Raw genomic sequence first — 17,969 nt, 5'->3', positions numbered from 1 at the left:
TTTTGTTCCTTAGCCACTCCAGTGTAACTTTGGTACTGTGCTTTGGGTCGTTGTCATGCTGAAAGGTGAACTGCCATCCCAGTTTCAGCGTTCTTGCAGAGGGCAGCAGGTTTTCCTCAAGGACTTCTCTGTACTTTGCTCCATTCATTTTCCCTTCTATCCTGACAAGTGCCCCAGTCCTTGTCAATGAGAAACACCCCCATAACATGATGCTGTCACCACTATGCTTCACAATAGGATAGGCATTCTTTGGGTGATGTGCTGTGTTGGGTTTGCAGCAAACATAACGCTTTGCATTTAGGCCAAAAATTTCAATTTTACTTTCATCAGACCACAAAACGTTTTGCCACATGGCTACAGAATCTCCTGAGTGTTTTTTTATGCATACTTCAAACAGGATTCAAGGTGGGCTTTCTTGAGTAATGGCTTCCTTCTTGCCACCCTACCATACAGGGCAGATTTGTGGAGTGTTGGGGATATTGCTGTCACATGCACACTTTGACCAATCTTGGCCATAAAAGCCTGTAGCTCTTGCAAAGTTGCCATTGGCCTCTTGGTAGGCTCACTGATCAGTCTCTTTCTTGCTCGGTCATCCAGTTTGGAGGGACGGTCTAATCTAGTGTAGTGTAGTGATTCACTGAAATCATGTGAATCACTACAATTTAACACAGGTGGAGGCCACTTAACATGATGTGTGATTTTGAAGGTGATTGGTTACATCCGAGCTAATTTAGGATTGCTATACAAGGGGGGTGGACACTTATCCAACCAAACTATTTTACTTTTTATTTTTAATGAATTTACAAATTTCTTGAATTTTTTTTTTTCACTTGGAAGTTGTGGGGTAGGATGTGTAGATAAATAAAAAAAGAAACTATTTTAATGTATTTTAATTCCAGGCTATAAGGCAACAAAAGGCAGTGTAGGAACTGTATATATATATATATATATATATATATATATATATATATATATATATATATATATATATATATATATATATATATATATATATATATATATAATATATATATATATATATATATATATATATATATATACACACACACACACACACACATAGCCTTACCTTAACCTTACTGCTTTAAAGAACTGACAGACTCTAAACTATTCAGCTATTCAGATAACTGACTCTAAATCACTAATATGGGCAGGAGTGTGGAGTAGTGGTTAGGGCTCTGGACTCTTGACCGGAGGGTTGTGGGTTCAATCCCCAGTGGGGGACACTGCTGTTGTACCCTTGAGCAAGGTACTTTACCTAGATTGCTCCAGTAAAAACCCAACTGTATAAATGGGTAATTGTATGTAAAATAATGTGATATCTGTATAATGTGAAATAATGTATAATGTGATATCTTGTAACAATTGTAAGTCGCCCTGGGTAAGGGCGTCTGCTAAGAAATAAATAATAATAATAATAATAATAATAATAATAATAATAATAATAATAATAATAATAATAATAATAATAATAATAATATGTAAACATACACAGACAGGTGCATATTTCACATGGCTTTGTACTAAATTACTGAACTAAACAAGCAGACATCCACACCTGTTTCCACAGAAACAAATACATTCTCTGAATACAATAATCACTGAGATAATGAAATGGGTCTGTGCTTTCCTTCAGGACCACAAAGCCTGTGGGCTGAGCACAAACCTGTTCAGTACTGGACACTGTCCATGGTACTGAAGCTCTGGAACACCAAGCGAATGGCCAACATCAGGGATCCAGCCAGAGCTTACCTGCTGACGGCCTCAACTCGGTCGCACTCTATATCCTCAGCGAGGGAGTGGCAAGCTCAAGAATTGCTCCCTTCTACTCTACAACATGAAGGATAACATCCACTCTGCCAAAGGTCTACTGTGAAAGAAGCTATATTGACTGTACCTTGTTGTAACCAGTTGCTAAGAGGATTATATCATTTAAGGAATTAATTGTTTCCATATTGTGTGTATTACAAGGTCCAATAAAAAGGGTGATTAATACAGTATATTCTACAATTATTAAGGGGTTTATCATGCTAGGTAATGCAATTATATTGACATTGTATTACATACATGTATGACATCACTTATCACAATAGAAAACTTCATTCAATTTTCACCAACAACAATAGTCTGGTCAGTTGAGTTCCTGGTCTCACCACCACTGAAACCAACGTCTCCATTTGGTTGCTTAACAGCCATGGGGTCACTGCCCGTGGTTTCCTGAGATAAATACACGTGGAAACTGTATATGCGGTAGAGGTATTCAAACCCGCTAGTATCTCCATAATTAAAATATGAATGGAGTCTGGTTGGATATTTGACATTTAGTTCTGTAAAACTGCGTTGCAATTTGGATTATTATGTTGAATACTTGAGAAGGGCTATCAGTTTTTGTGGATCGTTCTCTGAAACTGTAAGTCAGCAACTGGGCATAGTCCTCTGTAGTGTCAACCACTTCTATATTCATTCTCATTGTAGTTGAAAGTGGGGGGACCTCCATCTCATGCCAAGATTACCAGTTTATGAATAGCAGCATCAGTATCTCTAAAACGTCTTTGTGTTCTAACTTCACATGTTTAAAGTCCAATAGCAAGCAAGTTGAAGTCTGTTGCCTAGTAGCTTTAAACAAAACCCAAGCGTTATAACTAAGGTCAGCATCTTATGTTCTAATGTTTGTTAGCAGATAACCCATGTCCTTTGATTTGGAGGCCTTTTCTTACAACAAACATAGATCCATTATTATGAGTTGTCAGTTTGATCAAGAATAAATACGTCACCAGTAACGTTGGTACTACACGTGTGCAGAGAATAACTTCTGACCACACGAAAGCGATTGCCTTTAATGGTATAGAATAAGGAAATTGCAACATATGCAAGTTTCTTTTTTATATCAGAAAACATAAATCGTCTTTCATGACACTGCCCCACAAAGAGCAGTAAGAGTTCCAGGGTTTTGTTTTGGAAAATAATAAACTTTAATGAGGTTATACATATTATAAAATGTTACACAATCATTAGCATTTGAGCATACTAAAGTACAAAAAGAACAGAAAGAAAAGGAAATACAAAAACACTTGCCATTGTGAAAGCATACCCCAAACTGACTATTTTACACACAAAGTTTCAAAATGCTTCTGTGGTGGAGAAGGCAGCCAAAATGTAAAGGTTTCATCGTGACTCGGTATATAGAGGAAAATGATTTGTGAATATGGACCAGAACACAGCCTCTTCCCATGATCCCCTTTTAAAACACGTTCTGAAGGTCTTAAAAAGGGTATCTACCCTCTTAAAAGGTATGTGTTTTGTGTTGACACTTCCAAAACCTGAACTTTTTCACATTAAATGCATTAAAGGTTTTCTATAACAGATATGTTTAAAGATACTGAAGTGAAAACCTACTTCACAACATGCTCAATAGTAATAATACAACAGGGCCCCTATTATCAAAAAGAAGTGCAAAAGCACATTTTCTGAGAAATATAAAACATTTGTAAACGTGAAAACAAGCATGAAATAAATTAGTTGCAACTCGATTTTGTCTCAAGCAATGAACATATTTTCCTCAGAAAATGTGACTTTTCCATTGCACTTGTTTCAAAATACCTATTTTGCTTTCTGAGACTAAAATGCACATTACCAGAATATAAGGACCACTTACCTCTCCAGTGTCTGCGATAACCAGAGTATTCCTGTGGCTTCCAACGCCTGATGCCGATCCTATATTCATTGCAGGACCAACAAACATAAAGTGTTTCTCTGCAGCTCTGTACTGGTAGCTATGGCACAGAGATCCATCCCCACTAACCTCGGCGTAGTTTGTATCATGGGAATACCTGGTACTTATATAATCCCTTGGTCTGTGACACTGAATAGCAATCAGGGTGATTATGCTCACCACAAACAGTGATGAAATTGAACCCAAAGTTATTATCAAATAAAAAGTTAAGTTATTTCCTTCTTGCTGTTTGGTATTGCTTTTGAAGTCTGAAAATGCAAATGCTTCAGTATTCTCGACAGTTGTTATGCGTATTGTTGCTGTGGTAGAAAGGGAATAGTTTCCACTATCTTTCACCACTATGATCAGTTTGTGTTCAGTGGCGTCAGTTTCAGTTAATGGTCGAAGTGTCCTGATTGTTCCTGTATTGCGCTCTAAACCAAAGAGAGTAGGATCGGTAGCTTGTTGCAGTGAAAACGACAACCAGGCATTGTATCCAATATCAGCGTCGTGAGCTCTGACTTTTGTTACTAAATATCCTGTTTTCACATTTCGTGGAATTGTCTCCACGGCTTCAGCAGAACCGTCTTTACTTAATGGAGACAAAATCACCGGCGCATTGTCATTCTGATCAAGAATAAAAACATTCACAGTGACGTTGCAGCTGAGAGATGGCACCCCAGAGTCTTTAGCCAACACTTGGAATTTAAAGTTTTTAACTTCTTCAAAATCAAAACTTCTTATCGCATAGACATTTCCATTGTCTGAATTAATACTAAGAAGAGATGACAGAGGTTTACCCAGAACTTCACTTGCCATGACGTTATACAATACACGCGCATTTTCATTTTGATCCAGATCGAACGCACTTACTGAAAAAATGGAAGCTCCGGGTGCGTTGTTTTCAAGCACGTAAAATGTATATGGATCTTGAGTAAAGCTCGGGCTGTTATCATTAATATCAGACACAGTGACTGTGACAGTTTGATAGGATGACAAAGAAGGGCGGCCAAAGTCTGTTGCTGTTATGGTAATATTGTACTGAGAAGCAAACTCGCGATCTAACTGCTCCTTCGTTACTAATGAAAACAAATTCTCCCGAAAAGATGGCTTTAACTCAAAGGGGATATTCTCGTTTACTTTACAGGAGAATTGTCCATTTAAGCCAGCATCACGGTCTGTAATGCTAATCAGAGCAATCACTGACCCAGGATTTGCGTCCTCTGAAATAAGATTTGACAAAGAGGTTACCTCTATCTCCGGTGTATTGTCGTTTACATCTTGTACCTGTACAACAACAGTACAGTGCACAGTCAATGGAGACTGACCCTTATCGGTAGCTTGTACATCAATCTCATAAGACTCCTTTTCTTCGAAATCTATCAGTCCTTTCACCTTGATTTCTCCTGTGTTACTGTCCAACACAAAGAGTTCCGACGCTTTACTTCTAAGCGTTTTACCAAAAGAGTACTCAACGACTCCATTAAGTCCGTCATCTAAATCTGTGGCATTTACTTTTATTAAAAACGTGCCTATCGCGACATTTTCCTGTAGTGTTACTGAATAAACCTCTTGGTCAAACACAGGTGCATTATCATTAATGTCAAGAACAATTATAGTAATGTTGAGGGTACCCAATCTGGGAGGGGTTCCCCCATCAAAGGCGGTCAAGAGCAAATTGTGCTCAGGGTTACGTTCTCTATCTAAAGGTTTTTGTAATACCAAAACAGGAATTTTATTATCATCGCCATGAGCCTTTACATCCAGTTCAAAATGCTCGTTTTGGCTCAATTGATAAAAGCTAAGTGAATTGATACCGACGTCTGGGTCATGCGCACCCTCTAACGGGAAGCGCGTTCCTGGCAGAGTAAGCTCAGCGATTTCCAAATGATTATCTTTGTCTGGGAAACCCGGAGAATGATCATTTACATCTAAAATTTCTATTTCAATATAATGCATTTCTAGAGGATTCTCTATAATCGTTTTAATATTAATGAAACAGTTACTATTTCTATCACACAGTTTCTCCCTGTCTATATTCTGATTAACAAACAAAACGCCAGTCTTTTGATTTACCTGCAATAGCTGCTGTTTTGATCCAGAAACAATACGAAATCTGCGATCCGATAGTTTGCTGATGTCAAGCCCCAGATCCTTGGCTATATTTCCAACAAAAGCACCGTTGTTTAATTCTTCCGGTATAGAATAGCGTATTTGCGCAGCAGCCCTTTTCCAGAAGCAAAATAGGAAAGCAAAATGCAAAAGGATCCATTTATGGGCCCATTTTCTTCCATAACCTCTGTTCCTCATGGCGAATAAATCCATTAAAAGCTGATCAGAGTCCTGGCCGTTTTATACAACACAGGTAAATCAGTACGTATCCACCGATTAGCACATTTGATTGAAAATATCAAATAATTGAATATCACAGTGGTCTACACCCGAACTGACTGGTTCCCTTTCATACTGCAACAAGAACAGAGACCAATTTTACTGCTGTGTCTTGTGTTTAAATCGGCCCTACAAGGGGAAGGGCTTCTCATCTCTGTAAGAATTAAAATAGTATTGCTAGGCAGCAGTGACACCGCGCGTCTCTGTGCAAAATTGCATTTCAATTATATAATGGCTCTGTAAACATATACAATTCAGTAATACCGATTAATTCAATTATTGCAGCATGTTGATTATCATCGATGTCTAATAATCTGTGCGTTGTCTTTTAACATCACTGAGTTTGCATGAATTAGAAAGGAATTCATATTGATTTTACCTGTATAATAGCCACCCTTTTATTTTCTTATTGTCAAAATAGTAATACAGAATGTATGTATGCTCGTTCTACACTGGCATTACAACACTATTATGTATTTACTCCTTTTTTATATTGGGCATGAAGTTGGACAGGAGTCTTTTCGTTTTGTATAGTGTGGTGAAGGAACCGTTTTGGATTAAGTCTTACATTAATTGTAAAAAAAATAAAACACACCATGGCAAGAAAACAACTGTGCCCATAACACCAATTTGAATCAAAATAGTATTAATTGTTATATTTTATTAACATAACCAGTTTACCATGTAATATTAATATATGTCTTTATATATTTCAATCTGCATACTGTCCCGTTGATAGAAGAGTCCACACGCGTCAGAACAATGTATACCCTTTAGATTATAGAGTGGATTATACAGTGCAAGGTGCAACCCGGGGTTAGATCCTGAAAATATTCTAGTTATCTGTCTGCAGTTTCCCTTGAAATCCACAAGAGGACGTCGTGTCACACAGGTTATGAAGCGCATCAAAATAAAGTACTATATATAGTAGCCTACTCTTTAAAATACAGAAATTTAAAGTCTAAATACTGTTTGACGAAAATTAAAACAAAACGTGTATGTGCTCTAGTATTTTCTATTCCCTGTCTCTTCAAGCTGATATGTAAATAAATAAATACAAATAAATACAATTTACAATATGAAATGGTATGTGGACATCATAACGACAAGTTTCACAAACCCTGATTTGTAATAATCTTTGACTACTGTACCTAAAATAGTATTAAATAGTCCAAGATTAGAACTAATCGGGGTATGTGAAACCAGCTTTAATTGTTTAACTGCAGTTCTGTGACTGGATGACATCGTATACATCAAAATAAAACGTTGATCACTGTAATTGTTTTATTAGAAAAAAAAAAACTTTTAAAATGCCAAAACACAAACACTACAGTGCAATGCATGTATTATACTGGATATAGAGAGTAGGACTTACTTCTCTGGACGGTTTCATTCCAATATCAGAGATAATCAGCGTGTTTCCGTTACTTCCAATGTCCAAGGAGGCGCCAGCGTTTGCTTCATGTTTGACGAACACCAAATCTTTTTGGACAGCATTTGAACACATTCTGTACTGGTAGCTACGGTAAAGCGAACCGTTTCCGCTGACCTCCGCGTAGTTAGGATTGTAAGGGTATTTGCTAACAAAATTACCTCTGCGTTTACAACACTGAACAGCAACCAGGGTGATTATACTGATAACAAATAATGATGAAACTGATGCTAGTGTTATTATTAGGTAAAAGGTGATATCGTTTTCTTCTGACTTACTGGGCGCTCCCTTGAGCTCAGAAAATATATCACCCTCTGTATCTTCGACAATCGTGATGTGTAGAGTCATTGTTGTAGACAGAGAAATGTTCCCACTATCCTTTACAAGTATGGTAAGCTTTTGAAGGACGTCATCACTTTCAGTACAACGGCGAAGTGTTCTGATTTCTCCTGTATATTGTCTTACTCGGAATAATGCCGGGTCAGTAGAGTCTTGTAGTGAAAACGATAACCAAGCGTTATATCCTAAGTCAGCATCATATGCTCTGATTTTTGTAACCAAATATCCTGCATTCACATTTCGAGAAACAGCCTCGGAGGAAACACTAGATCCGCTCTTTGGCAACGGAGACAAGATTACTGGAGCATTGTCATTTTTATCAAGAACAAAAACGTTTACGGTAACATTGCTGCTGAGTGATGGCACACCAGAGTCGCTTGCTAAAACGTAGAATTGGAATTGCTTCAGCTCTTCAAAGTCAAAACTGTTCGTGGCATAGATATCCCCATTCTCAGAATTAATGGATACAAAAGATGAAACTGGCCTGTTTTCAATTAGGGTATCTGGGATTAAATATGATATTCGTCCATTTTCATTCTGGTCCAGATCAAACGCTTTTATAGATAAAATGGAATCGCCAGGGACGTTGTTTTCAAGAACATAAAACGTATATGGATTTTGAGGAAACTGTGGTTTGTTATCGTTTACATCAGAAACCGTCACTGAGAATGTTTTAAAGGATGAAAGAGGAGGTTTACCCAGGTCCTGTGCTGTTACTGTAATGTTGTACTGAGAAGTAACCTCGCGGTCTAAGAGTGCTTTTGTAATTAACGAATACAAATTGTCCTTATAGGATGGCTTTAACTCAAATGGAACATCTTCAGATAATTTGCAGACAATCTTACCATTAACTCCAGAATCGAGGTCAGTAACGCTAATCAGAGCTATAGCAGTTCCAAGTGGTGCGTCCTCGGAAATGTGATTTGTCAGTGAGGTCATCTCTATTTCTGGTGTATTGTCGTTAACATCTATAATGTGTATAACTACACTGCAGTGCCCTGCCATAGGCGCGTGGCCCCTATCAGTAGCCTGGACATCAATCTCAAACGCAATATTTGCTTCATAATCTATTGACCCTTTCACTTTGATTTCCCCGGTGTTTGTATCTATGCTGAATAGTTCAGACACTGTATCTTTGTTGCTTTTTCCAAATGCATACACTATTTCACCATTGAGACCTTCGTCCAAATCCGATGCATTTAATTTTAGAACAACGGTATCCCTTGGTGCGTTTTCTTGCAAATCTACAGAATATACCTGATTATCAAAAACCGGCGTATTGTCATTAATATCAAGAACAGTTACAGTTATCTGGAGTATACCAGATCTCTGTGGATTTCCACCATCCAGTGCTGTTAGAATCAAATAGTGCATTCCAGTCTGCTCTCTGTCTAAAGGTTTCTGCAGAACTAATACCGGGATTTTGCTATATTCAGCCAGCTCAAAGTGATCATTTTTATTTAGCCGATATGAACGAAGAGAATTGGAACCAACATCTGGATCTTGCGCACTCTCTAAAGGGAAGCGTGCTCCTATCTGAGAAGACTCTGCAATTTCCAAATGGGTCTCGTTGTCAGAGAATGCAGGAGCGTGATCATTTATATCAACAATTTCCACGTCAACATAGTGAATTTCGAGAGGATTTTCAAGAACAATTTTGAGACTTATTAAACAGTCAGAGTGTTGATCGCACATTTGCTCTCTGTCTATATTTTGATCAACAAACAAAACGCCATTCTTTTGATTTACCTGTAAATACTGCTGCTTTGATCCTGAAACGATACGAAAACGGCGATTCTCCAGTTCCTTTATATCGATGCCCAGATCTTGAGCTATATTCCCAACAAAAGTGCCATGATCCGATTCTTCATGAATTGAATAGCGTAGTTGCGCAGAAGCCCTGTTCCAAACCCATGATAGAACAATGAAATGGAGAACAGGAGATCCAAAACCCCAGCTTCTCTTAGACATGACCAACAAAAAACAATACCCCGCTGACTAGGAATTGCTGGTGTGAATCGTCTGAATATTCCTGTATTATATCGTCGTTATCCAAGTAGTTAAGTATCAAATATGTTTGAATTAAAATCCCTTATAGTGCTATTGCTGAGCTCTGTGTCTGAAGATGAGAAAACAGTACACCCTGTACAGCTGCCGTGTACGCATGACTGTGATGTGACGTGGAAACGGGATATTTTCACATTTCAGAACTATATTGTTGGACAGCAGCGACACCATGAGTATCAATGTACAATTGTGTTACATGTCTTACAGACATTCATATCCTAAAGTCATGTTTCTTCAAGCTTACATTTTCCCTAATAATAATAATAATAATAATAATAATAATAATAATAATAATAATAATAATAATAATAATAATAATAATGCGATGTTCTTTACCCAGATTAAAAAGAGAAAACATTTAAAATAACGGACTGCAAATCTACCGTGCATAATGTATGTTTACTGCCCCGACATCTATATTCAGCTACAAATACACGGATATGTTCACGACAGTAAGGGCTTACTATATAACATACTTATAAAAGACAAAGGTGTCCACCCTCGTCACAACCACCACCAAATGGCCCATACGGTACCATTTCCCCTTGTTACTGTAATTACAACAATATTCCTTGAACAATATATCCATTTCACTGTAAAACTGAATGCTTAAGAACACAACATAAATATTAAGCAAAAGGTTGCAAAATAATAAACATTGCAAAGTAAAAGAGTTAAGCTTTCTTTGCACTTTATTTTGAATTTAAAATGATTTAAGATGTTTTGTTTTTTCATTGCCCTTTGATTGTTTTATTTTGGTATGTTTTGAAAGCACGTGTGCGTTTTGTAAGGAAATCGCAGTATAATTAAACAATTAGTCCAACTGTGTGTAGATATATATCGAGTTCCAAAACATACACATAAATTTAAGGTGTATTTATACATTTCATTTTGATTCCTCCTTGTGGTAATACTTGAATGACCGACGATTAACTTGAAAAGAAAAAGAATACCGGTAGCTCTTATTACTGTGGTGTTCCAATTTAATGAATCTTCAGAAATCCATAACAAAGAAGTAAAAAAAATGTAGAAAAGAGGATGGAATTGATATGAATTTGCTGAGATTATTTTAAAGTGTTACCCTACTGGTATGAATGTAACATGTAATAGTATTTCGGCCAGGTTCCCTTTAAATATACTAAAAGACTTACCGGCGAACTATCACACAATAGTATTACAAATAATAATAATAATAATAATAATAATAATAATAATAATAATAATAATAATAATAATAATAATAATACACGTACTGAAACAAGCACTGATCAGCATCTCAACATCACTTACCTCTCCAGAAGCTTTCATTCCATTATCTGCGATAACCAGAGTATTCCTGTTACTTCCAACGCCTGATGCCGATCCTATATTCATTGCAGGTCCAACAAACATAAAGTGTTTCTCTGCAGCTCTGTACTGGTAGCTATGACACAGAGATCCATCCCCACTAACCTCGGCGTAGTTTGTATCATGGGAATACCTGGTACTTATATAATCCCTTGGTCTGTGACACTGAATAGCAATCAGGGTGATTATGCTCACCACAAACAGTGATGAAATTGAACCCAAAGTTATTATCAAATAAAAAGTTAAGTTATTTCCTTCTTGCTGTTTGGTATTGCTTTTGAAGTCAGAAAATGCAAATGCTTCAGTATTCTCAACAGTTGTTATGCGTATTGTTGCTGTGGTAGAAAGGGAATAGTTTCCACTATCTTTCACCACTATGATCAGTTTGTGTTCAGTGGCGTCAGTTTCAGTTAATGGTCGAAGTGTCCTGATTGTTCCTGTATTGCGCTCTAAACCAAAGAGAGTAGGATCGGTAGCTTGTTGCAGTGAAAACGACAACCAGGCATTGTATCCAATATCAGCGTCGTGAGCTCTGACTTTTGTTACTAAATATCCTGTTTTCACATTTCGTGGAATTGTCTCCACGGCTTCAGCAGAACCGTCTTTACTTAATGGAGACAAAATCACCGGCGCATTGTCATTCTGATCAAGAATAAAAACATTCACAGTGGCGTTGCTGCTGAGAGATGGCACTCCAGCGTCTTTAGCCAACACTTGGAATTTAAAGTTTTTAACTTCTTCAAAATCAAAGCCTCTTATTGCATAGACGTTCCCGTTGTCTGAATTAATACTAAGAAGAGATGACACGGGCTTACCCAGAACCTCACCTGCCTTCATATAATATGACACACGTGCATTTTCATTTTGATCCAGATCGAACGCACTTACTGAAAAAATAGAAGCTCCGGGTGCGTTGTTTTCAAGCACGTAAAATGTATATGGATCTTGAGTAAAGCTCGGGCTGTTATCATTAATATCAGACACAGTGACTGTGACAGTTTGATAGGATGACAAAGAAGGGCGGCCAAAGTCTGTTGCTGTTATGGTAATATTGTACTGAGAAGCAAACTCGCGATCTAACTGCTCCTTTGTTACTAAGGAATACAAATTGTCCCGAAAAGATGGCTTTAACTCAAAGGGAATATTCTCAGTTACTTTACAGGAGAATTGTCCATTTGAGCCAGCATCACGGTCTGTAACACTAATCAGAGCGATCACGGTGCCAGGTTTTGCGTCCTCTGAAATAAGATTTGACAAAGAGGTTACGTCTATCTCTGGTGTATTGTCATTTACATCTTGTACCTGTACAATAACAGTACAGTGCACAGTCAACGGAGACTGACTCTTATCGGTAGCTTGTACATCAATCTCATAAGACTCCTTTTCTTCGAAATCTATCAGTCCTTTCACCTTGATTTCCCCTGTGTTACTGTCCAACACAAAGAGTTCTGAAACCTTACTCCAAAATGTATCACCAAAAGAGTACTCAACGACTCCATTAAGACCGTCATCTAAATCTGTGGCATTTACTTTCACTACAAAGGTGCCCATGGGCACATTTTCCTGCAGTGCTACTGAATAAACCTCTTGGTCAAACACAGGAGCATTATCATTAATGTCAATTACATTTACAGTAATATTGAGTGTGCCAAATCTCGCTGGGTTTCCACCATCAAAGGCTGTCAGAAGCAAATTGTGCTCTGGGTTCTGTTCTCTATCTAAAGGCTTTTTTAATATAAAAATTGGGGTTTTATTATCATCGCCACGATCCTTTACATCCAGTTCAAAATGTTCACTTTGGCTCAATTGATAAAAGCTCAATGAATTTATACCCACATCTGGGTCACGCGCACCCTCTAAAGGGAAGCGCGCTCCTGGCAGAGTAGACTCCGCAATTTCCAAGCGCTTCTCTTTGTCTGGGAAAGTCGGAGCATTGTCATTGATATCTGTAATTTCAATCTCAACATAATGCATTTCTAGCGGATTCTCGACAACAGTTTTAAGGTTAATGAAACAGTTACTATTTCTATCACACAGTTTCTCCCTGTCTATATTCTGATTAACAAACAAGCCCCCATTCTTTTGGTTTACCTGCAATAGCTGCTGTTTTGATCCAGAAACAATACGAAATCTGCGGTCCGCTAGTTTGCTAATGTCAAGCCCCAAATCCTTGGCTATATTTCCAACAAAAGCACCGTTGTTTAATTCTTCCGGTATAGAATAGCGTATTTGCGCAGCAGCCCTTTTCCAGAAGCAAAATAGAAAAGCAAAATGCAAAAGGATCCATTTATGGGCCCATTTTCTTCCATAACCTCTGTTCTTCATGGCGAATAAATCCATTAAAAGCTGATCAGAGTCCTGGCCGTTTTACACAACAAAACAGTACATATCCGCCCATTAAAATTGTGATTGAAAATATCAAAGAATGTAATATTACAGAGGTAATAGTATCGCTATATCTGAGCTGACGGGTTCCCTTTCATACTGCGACAAGAACAGAGACCACTTCTACTGCTTTGTCTTGTGTTTAAAATCGGCCCTACAAGGGGAAGGGCTTCTCATCTCTGTAGGAATTAAAATAGTATTGCTTGACAGCAGTGACACCGCGCGTCTCTGTGCAAAATTGCATTTCAATGATTCTGCAAGTCCACTTACACATTTGTTTTTCTTGTTAAAAAAAATACAATTCAGTAATATCGATTAATTCAATTATTGCAGCATGTTGATTATTATCTCAGTCTAATACTTGCAGGGCATTGAACATAATTAATATTGATTTTACCTGTACAATATTCATCCTTTTATTTTCTTATTGTCAAAATATTAAGTTAAGGAAAAAGTATAAAGTGTATGCATGGTCATTCTACACTAACACTACTATACTATTATGTATTTACTTCTTTGTTTTTTTTTATGTTGGGCATGAAGTTGGAAAGGAGTTTTTACTTTTGTATAGTTTATTGAAGGAACACCTTTGGATTCACCTACACCTTTGACGAACATTGTGTGTGTGTGTGTGTGTGTGTGTGTGTGTGTGTGTGTGTGTGTGTGTGTGTGTGTGTGTGTGAGAGAGAGAGAGAGAGAGAGAGAGAGAGAGAGAGAGAGAGAGAGAGTGTATGTGAGTTCTAGTATTTTCTATTCCCTGTCTCTTCAAGCTGATTTATAAATAAATAAATACAAATAAATACAATTTACAATATGAAATGGTATGTGGACATCATAACGACAAGTTTCACAAACCCTGATTTGCAATAATCTTTGACTACTGTACCTAAAATAGTATTAAATAGTCCAAGATTAGAACTAATCGGGGTATGTGAAACCAGCTTTAATTGTTTAACTGCAGTTCTGTGACTGGATGACATCGTATACATCAAAATAAAACGTTGATCACTGTAATTGTTTTACTAGAAAAAAAAAACTTTTAAAATGCCAAAACACAAACACTACAGTGCAATGCATGTATTATACTGGATATAGAGAGTAGGACTTACTTCTCTGGACGGTTTCATTCCAATATCAGAGATAATCAGCGTGTTTCCGTTACTTCCAATGTCCAAGGAGGCGCCAGCGTTTGCTTCATGTTTGACGAACACCAAATCTTTTTGGACAGCATTTGAACACATTCTGTACTGGTAGCTACGGTAAAGCGAACCGTTTCCGCTGACCTCCGCGTAGTTAGGATTGTAAGGGTATTTGCTAACAAAATTACCTCTGCGTTTACAACACTGAACAGCAACCAGGGTGATTATACTGATAACAAATAATGATGAAACTGATCCTAGTGTTATTATTAGGTAAAAGGTGATATCGTTTTCTTCTGACTTACTGGGCGCTCCCTTGAGCTCAGAAAATATATCACCCTCTGTATCATCGACAATCGTGATGTGTAGAGTCATTGTTGTAGACAGAGAAATGTTCCCACTATCCTTTACAAGTATGGTAAGCTTTTGAAGGACGTCATCACTTTCAGTACAACGGCGAAGTGTTCTGATTTCTCCTGTATATTGTCTTACTGCAAATAATGTCGGGTCAGTAGCGTCTTGCAGTGAAAACGATAACCAAGCGTTATATCCTAAGTCAGCATCATATGCTCTGATTTTTGTAACCAAATATCCTGCATTCACATTTCGAGAAATAGCCTCACAGGAAACACTAGATTCGCTCTTTGGCAACGGAGACAAGATCACTGGAGCATTGTCATTTTTATCAAGAACAAAAACGTTTACGGTAACATTGCTGCTGAGTGATGGCACACCAGAGTCGATTGCTAAAACGTAGAATTGGAATTGCTTCAGCTCTTCAAAGTCAAAACTGTTCGTAGCATAGACATCCCCATTCTCTGAATTAATTGATACAAAAGATGAGACTGGCTTGTTTTCAATTAGAGTATCCGGAAATAAATATGATGCTCGTGCATTTTCATTCTGGTCCAGATCAAACGCTTTTACAGATAAAATGGAAGCGCCAGGGACGTTGTTTTCAAGAACATAAAACGTATACAGATTTTGTAGAAACTGTGGTTTGTTATCGTTTACATCAGAAACCGTCACTGAGAACGTTTTAAAGGATGACAGAGGAGGATAACCCAAGTCCTGTGCTGTTACTGTAATGTTGTACTGAGAAGTAACCTCGCGGTCTAAGCGTGCTTTTGTAATTAACGAATACAAATTTTGCTTATAAGATGGCTTTAACTCAAATGGAACATCTTCAGATAATTTGCAGACAATCTTACCATTAACTCCAGAATCGAGGTCAGTAACGCTAATCAGAGCTATAGCCGTTCCAGGTGGTGCGTCCTCGGAAATGTGATTTGTCAGTGAGGTCATCTCTATTTCTGGTGTATTGTCGTTAACATCTATAATGTGTATAACTACACTGCAGTGCCCTGCCATGGGCACGTGACCCCTATCAGTAGCCTGGACATCAATCTCAAACGCAATATTTGCTTCATAATCTATTGACCCTTTCACTTTGATTTCTCCGGTGTTTTTATCTATGCTGAATAGTTCAGACCCTGTATCTTTGTTGCTTTTTCCAAATGCATATACTATTTCACCATTGAGACCTTCGTCCAAATCTGATGCATTTAATTTTAAAACAACAGTGTCATTAGGAGCGTTTTCTTGCAAATGTACAGAATATACCTGATTGTCAAAACCTGGAGCATTGTCATTGATATCAAGAACAGTTACAGTTATTTGGAGTATACCAGATCTCTGTGGATTTCCACCATCCAGTGCTGTTAGAATCAAATAGTGCATTCCAGTCTGCTCTCTGTCTAAAGGTTTCTGCAGTACTAATACCGGGATTTTGCTATATTCAGCCAGCTCAAAGTGATCATTTCTATTTAGCCGATAAGAACGAAGAGAATTAGAACCAACATCTGGATCTTTTGCGCTCTCTAAAGGGAAGCGTGCTCCTATCTGAGAAGACTCTGACATTTCCATATGTGTCTCATTGTCAGAGAATGCAGGAGCGTGATCATTTATATCAACAATTTCCACGTCAACATAGTGAATTTCGAGAGGATTTTCAAGAACAATTTTGAGACTTATTAAACAGTCTGAGTCTCGATCGCACAGTTGCTCTCTGTCTATATTTTGATCAACAAACAAAACGCCATTCTTTTGATTTACCTGTAAATACTGCTGCTTTGATCCTGAAACGATACGAAAACGACGATTCTCCAGTTCCTTTATATCAATGCCCAGATCTTGAGCTATATTCCCAACAAAAGTGCCATGATCCGATTCTTCATCAATTGAATAGCGTAGTTGCGCAGAAGCCCTGTTCCAAACCCATGATAGAACAATGAAATGGAGAACAGGAGATCCAAAACCCCAGCTTCTCTTAGACATGACCAACAAAAAACAATACCCCGCTGACTAGGAATTGCTGGTGTGAATCGTCTGAATATTCCTGTATTAGATCTTCGTCATCCAAGTAGTTAAGTATCAAATATGTTTGAATTAAAATCCCTTATAGTGCTATTGCTGAGCTCTGTGTCTGAAGATGAGAAAACAGTACACCGTGTACAGCTGCCGTGTACGCATGACTGTGATGTGACGTGGAAACGGGATATTTTCACATTTCAGAAGCTTATTGTTGGACAGCAGCGACACCATGAGTATCAATGTACAATTGTGTTACATGTCTTACAGACATTCATATCCTAAAGTCATGTTTCTTCAAGCTTACATTTTTCCTAATAATAATAATAATAATAATAATAATAATAATAATAATAATGCGGTGTTCTTTACCCAGATTAAAAAGAGAAAACATTTAAAATAACGGACTGCAAATCTACCGTGCAAAATGTGTGTTTACTGCCCCGACTTCTATATTCAGCTTCAAATACACGGATATGTCCACAACAGTAAGGACTTACTATATAACATACTTATAAAAGACAACGGTGTCTACCCTCGTCACCACCACCCCCAAATAGCCCATACGGTACCATTTGCCCTTGTTACTGTAATTACAACAATTGTCTAACGTTCAGTATTCCTTGAAAAGAATGGCTCCTATGCGATTGCTTAGCTTGTACATTGAATATCCAGTTCCTTTCTTTGTTAGCTGTGAGAATTGGGACTCTTTAGCCAATGGTTAAATTGCTCGATATCTGAAGTCCCTTGCAGGTGAGATTGATGA

General features: G+C 37.7%; 2 protein-coding genes across 5 annotated transcripts in view; both read right to left on the bottom strand.

The window, feature by feature from the left end:
- The window catches only part of LOC117973805 (protocadherin alpha-C2-like), an 87,191-nt gene that overhangs the window by 55,219 nt on the left and 14,003 nt on the right, over positions 1–17,969 (bottom strand). Inside the window, exon 1 of one of the 4 annotated variants that reach the window (XM_058996129.1) lies at positions 11,253–13,834. The exons of 1 other annotated variant lie outside the window; for it this stretch is intronic. In XM_058996129.1, coding sequence (XP_058852112.1) covers positions 11,253–13,649 — 2,397 coding nt within the window. In that variant the 5' untranslated portion in view covers positions 13,650–13,834. Of the gene's footprint in view, positions 1–3,676; positions 5,804–7,499; positions 10,025–11,252; positions 13,835–17,969 lie in introns of those variants that run through there. 2 more of the 4 variants (XM_058996133.1, XM_058996134.1) reach the window with 2 other exon arrangements.
- Positions 14,756–17,337, bottom strand: LOC117973795 (protocadherin alpha-8-like). Its single transcript, XM_034927057.2, has one exon. It carries the CDS (start codon positions 17,168–17,170, stop codon positions 14,756–14,758), a length of 2,415 nt encoding a protein of 804 aa, XP_034782948.2. The 5' UTR covers positions 17,171–17,337.

This window comes from Acipenser ruthenus, chromosome 22 (genome assembly GCF_902713425.1).
Source record: "Acipenser ruthenus chromosome 22, fAciRut3.2 maternal haplotype, whole genome shotgun sequence".
In the NCBI taxonomy this organism is placed as follows: Eukaryota; Metazoa; Chordata; class Actinopteri; order Acipenseriformes; family Acipenseridae; genus Acipenser; species Acipenser ruthenus.
Note: the sequence above shows the minus strand (reverse complement) of the source record. Positions and strands in the feature narration are given on the sequence as shown.

Bases quoted from the DNA above. Each gene is read 5' to 3' on its own strand.
- LOC117973795 (XM_034927057.2), bottom strand. From the start codon at position 17,170: ATGTCTAAGAGAAGCTGGGGTTTTGGATCTCCTGTTCTCCATTTCATT.